General features: G+C 44.3%; 1 protein-coding gene across 1 annotated transcript; it reads right to left on the bottom strand.

Moving 5' to 3' along the window:
* Nucleotides 1-1,154: 1,154 nt before the first annotated feature.
* Nucleotides 1,155-3,843, bottom strand: LOC129136578 (uncharacterized). The gene has a single exon (XM_054663891.1). The coding sequence runs from the start codon at nucleotides 3,067-3,069 to the stop codon at nucleotides 2,251-2,253; it is 819 nt and encodes a 272-aa protein (XP_054519866.1). The 5' UTR covers nucleotides 3,070-3,843; the 3' UTR covers nucleotides 1,155-2,250.

Here is a 3,843-nt window from a genome sequence, read left to right as displayed (position 1 = left end):
GTCTAAAGAAAATGATATTACAGTTCACAAGCTCAAACACAATTACATAATTGAGGATTAGGAACTACAGCTTCCAGTTCCACACAAAATACCTATCATGACCTAACCTCTTAAATAGGCTTCAGTTTCACTTACTTGTAAAATATCCGAGATGCTGTGGTTGGTTCTCAATTAGCCAAGATGACCACATATTTTAAGAATGATTTTCATTGACTCCATCTTCCAAGTCTATAAACTGAGTCATGTTTTTCCCCACCCTAAGTGTAACTTTTTTAAATCCTGCCCTCCTTCAAGGTACAAACTCATCTTTCAACCTCCCTTCATTGACACACTCCTTGGTAACAGTTTACACTTGTCTTCACCTCAAAACCACTATTCAACTCACCTAGGTTCTACCACCACTGCTCTTCTGATATTGATTTGACAGAGTCATAAGAATGCTCAAAACTGAAGACCATTCCTGGCATGCCTTCTATTGGAGTTTTCCACAGAATTGACATAGAAAGAACATGTAGGTACATTCCTAGGTTCAGGCCCTGAAATTCTCTGTTTCTCTGTCTCCTTCTCTCTGTTTCATCAGTAATTTTTAATTGTCTACCAGATCTCTCTAACTGGCATATAAATATGCTGGGCTTTTACTTATCATCTTATAAAACAAAACCAAACAAACCTCTTTTTACGTAGTTTTTCTTTTGCAGTGACTGTTCTATTTCTTGTTCCTCTGATAGTAGAATTGAAAGGATTGTTTATTTTTTTATCTATTTTTTCCCCTCCCACTCTCTCTTGAACCCACTGTAATCAAGCCTTGCACCCATGAATCCATCGAAACAGTGACTATCATGGTCACAAATGATCTCCACATTATTAAGTTTACTGATAAATTGTCAGTCCTCATCTTGTTAGCCGACTTGATATGGTCAGTATATTAGTCTGTTTTCATGCTGCTATAAGTGTTACCAGGGGTTCCTTGCTCCCAGAGCTACCAAGAAGGTGGCAGGCTGCATCCAAGATGGTGGCAAGCCTTGTGTTCTCTGACCTGGGGTTATTGGCCTCACGGATTCCAAGGAATGGAATCTTGGGCCAAGCAGTGAGTGTTATAGCTCTATTAGAAGCTGTGGGTCACGGAAGAGAACCATGGAACCCAGTGACTAGTGTTCAGCTCGATTAGGATGAACCCGGGCACATAGCTGTGCAGGAACAATGGCAAGCCTTTAGCCCAATCCGGAGCAGCAATGGGTGCCTCACTGGATCAGGAGCACAGCGGACACCCTGCTGGATCTGGAGGGATGGAAGTCAATGGTGGGTCTGCAATGGCAGCAAACAGCAGTGGTGGGCGGCGAGCGAAAGATGAGCTCGAGCCATAATAAACATGGACCAAAAGAGAGTGCAGTTGCAAGGTTTAATAGAGTGAAAACAGAGCTCCCATACAAAGGGAGGGGACCAAAGAGGGTAGCTGTTGCTGGCTCGAATGCCTGGGTTTATATCCCGATCATTGTCCCTCCTGCTGTGATCTCAGGTGATAGATGATTGGCTATTTCTTTACCTCCTGTTTTTGCCTAATTAGCATTTTAGTGAGCTTTTCTTATTACCTGATTGGTCGGATGTGAGCTAAGTTGCAAGCCCCGTGTTTCAAGGTGGATGTGGTCACCTTCCCAGCTAGTCTTAGGGATTCTTAGTCAGCCTAGGAAATCCAGCTAGTCCTGTCTCTCAGTATCCCCTCTCAACAGGAAAAACCAACTGCTGTTGGGGAGTTTGGCCAACGACCACTTTAACTGCCTCCTGCTGAATCGGGGCATAGTAGGGGTTGTGCAGTTGAGATTTCCTCGGGAGGGGTGCCTTCAATGTCATTAACATTGGAGCATGGGCTAGCAGGCCAGTCCAGGGGTCCACAGTAGTTTTTAGTCATGGACTGCATCTGCGGCTCCATTTGAAGAACTATTTGTAGTTTTACAGCTTTGATTCTGGAAGAGACAAACTTAACAAGGAGGGTAAAGATACAGGGATTGAAATGTATGGCCTGCAGTGCACGGGATTATTTCTTTGGCATGCTTCACAGGCCCCGACTATCTGCTTGATAGTTTCGAAAAGGCCTGGTCCAGTAAATAATGATTTGGCCATCTGATGGGTGCTATCAATGCCTAAGTGAAAGGTTTGGTGAAGGGTTTTAAGTAATTTCCATTGGTTAGCTGCAGGCAGAAGTATTTTTTCTTCTTCAGTGGCTAGCCATCCTGAGGGGAGGAAACTATGTTCTCATGAGGTTCCCCATTCTATTTCTTCTGCTGAGTACTGGGGTTTGGTTTCCCAGAGGGGATTACCCCATACTAGGTGTCTTTCTATAAGCATTTCTAATGGAGGGTCCTGCCTTGCGGCTCTTTTGGCTTCAATATCCGCTTGGCAGTTCCCTTCTATTTCCCTTTCCTTTCCTTTCGGATGACCCCAGCAGTGTAAGACTGCCACCTCTTCAGGTTTCTGTACAACCAATAATAATCTCCTAATGGCTTCCTGATGTTTGATAGGTGTTCCCTCGGAAGTTAGGAATTCCCTTTCTCTCCATATTGATGCATGGGCATGGAGGACTAGGTAAGCATACTTAGAGCCTGTATTTATATTTACCCTTTTTCCTTCTCCGAATTCTAGTGCCCAAGTGAGGGCTATCAGTTCTGCCAGCTGAGCGCTAGTTCCTGGAGTGAAGGGATTACTTTCAAGTATTCCATTATCACTGACCACTGCATATTCCGCTTTTTGAAGTCCTTTTTGTACAAAGGAACTTCCATCAGTATACAAGTTGAGGTCGGGATCAGTCAAGGGAACCTCTAGAAGGTCCCCTCGAGTGGCATAGGTTTGAGCAATTACTTGTTGACAGTTATGTTCTATCTTTTCTTCATTGTCTGGAAGAAATGTGGCTGGGTTAAGAGTTGCACAAGTGCGCACTTGCAGCACTGGCCCTTCAAGTAATAGAACCTGATATTTAAGTAAATGGTTGTCTGACAGCCACAAGTCTCCTTTAGCAGTGAGTATGCTGTTCACATCATGAGACGTCCACACAGTAAGATCTCTTCCCTGTATCATTTTAACTGCTTCAGATACTAAGACTGCTACTGCCGCCACTACCCATAAACAATGAGGCCAACCCTTTGCAACAACATCAATTTCCTTACTCAGGTATGCCACGGGTTACAAGCTCATCCCTCGGACCTGTGTAAGGACTCCTAGAGCTATTCCTGTTTTTTTTCTGTGACATAAAGAAAAGTCATGCCCCGCTGGCAAGCTTAACACTGGGGCTTAGGTTAGGGCCTTTTTTAGGGTCTGGAAAGCTGCTTCTGCTTCAGGTGTCCATCTTACTAAATGGGTATTGGCTTTCCGAGTCTCCTTAATTAGTGTATATAATGGTCTGGCTATTTTGCCGTACCTGGGAATCCATATTCGGCAGAAACCTGTTATGCCAAGGAATGCTGTTAGTTGCTTTAGGGTTTTGGGATGAGGATAAGCCAGTATAGGCTGGATACATTCCTCACTGAGGGCCCTGGTGCCTTTGGGTAATTTTAGCCCTAAGTATTTAACCTGCTGTGAGCAGAGTTGAGCTTTTGGTTTGGAAACCTTGTAACCACAGGTAGTGAGGAAATTTAAGAGTGCTTGGGTGGCTTGATGGCACAAGGTTTCTGAACAGGCAGCTAAAAGTAAATCATCCACGTGCCAAAGGACAAGAGTGTCCAGGTATGAGAGCTGGCTCAAGTCTTGGGCTGATGCCTGGCCAAATAGATGGGGGCCATTCCTGAACGCTAGGGGTAAAACAGTCCAGGTGAGTTGAGATGTTGAGTTTGAAGGATCTTCAAAGGCAAACAA

This window comes from Pan troglodytes, chromosome 10 (assembly GCF_028858775.2).
Source record: "Pan troglodytes isolate AG18354 chromosome 10, NHGRI_mPanTro3-v2.0_pri, whole genome shotgun sequence".
NCBI classification, from domain to species: domain Eukaryota; kingdom Metazoa; phylum Chordata; class Mammalia; order Primates; family Hominidae; genus Pan; species Pan troglodytes.
The sequence above is the reverse complement of the archived record's forward strand: the minus strand, read 5'-3'. Positions and strand labels throughout refer to the sequence as shown.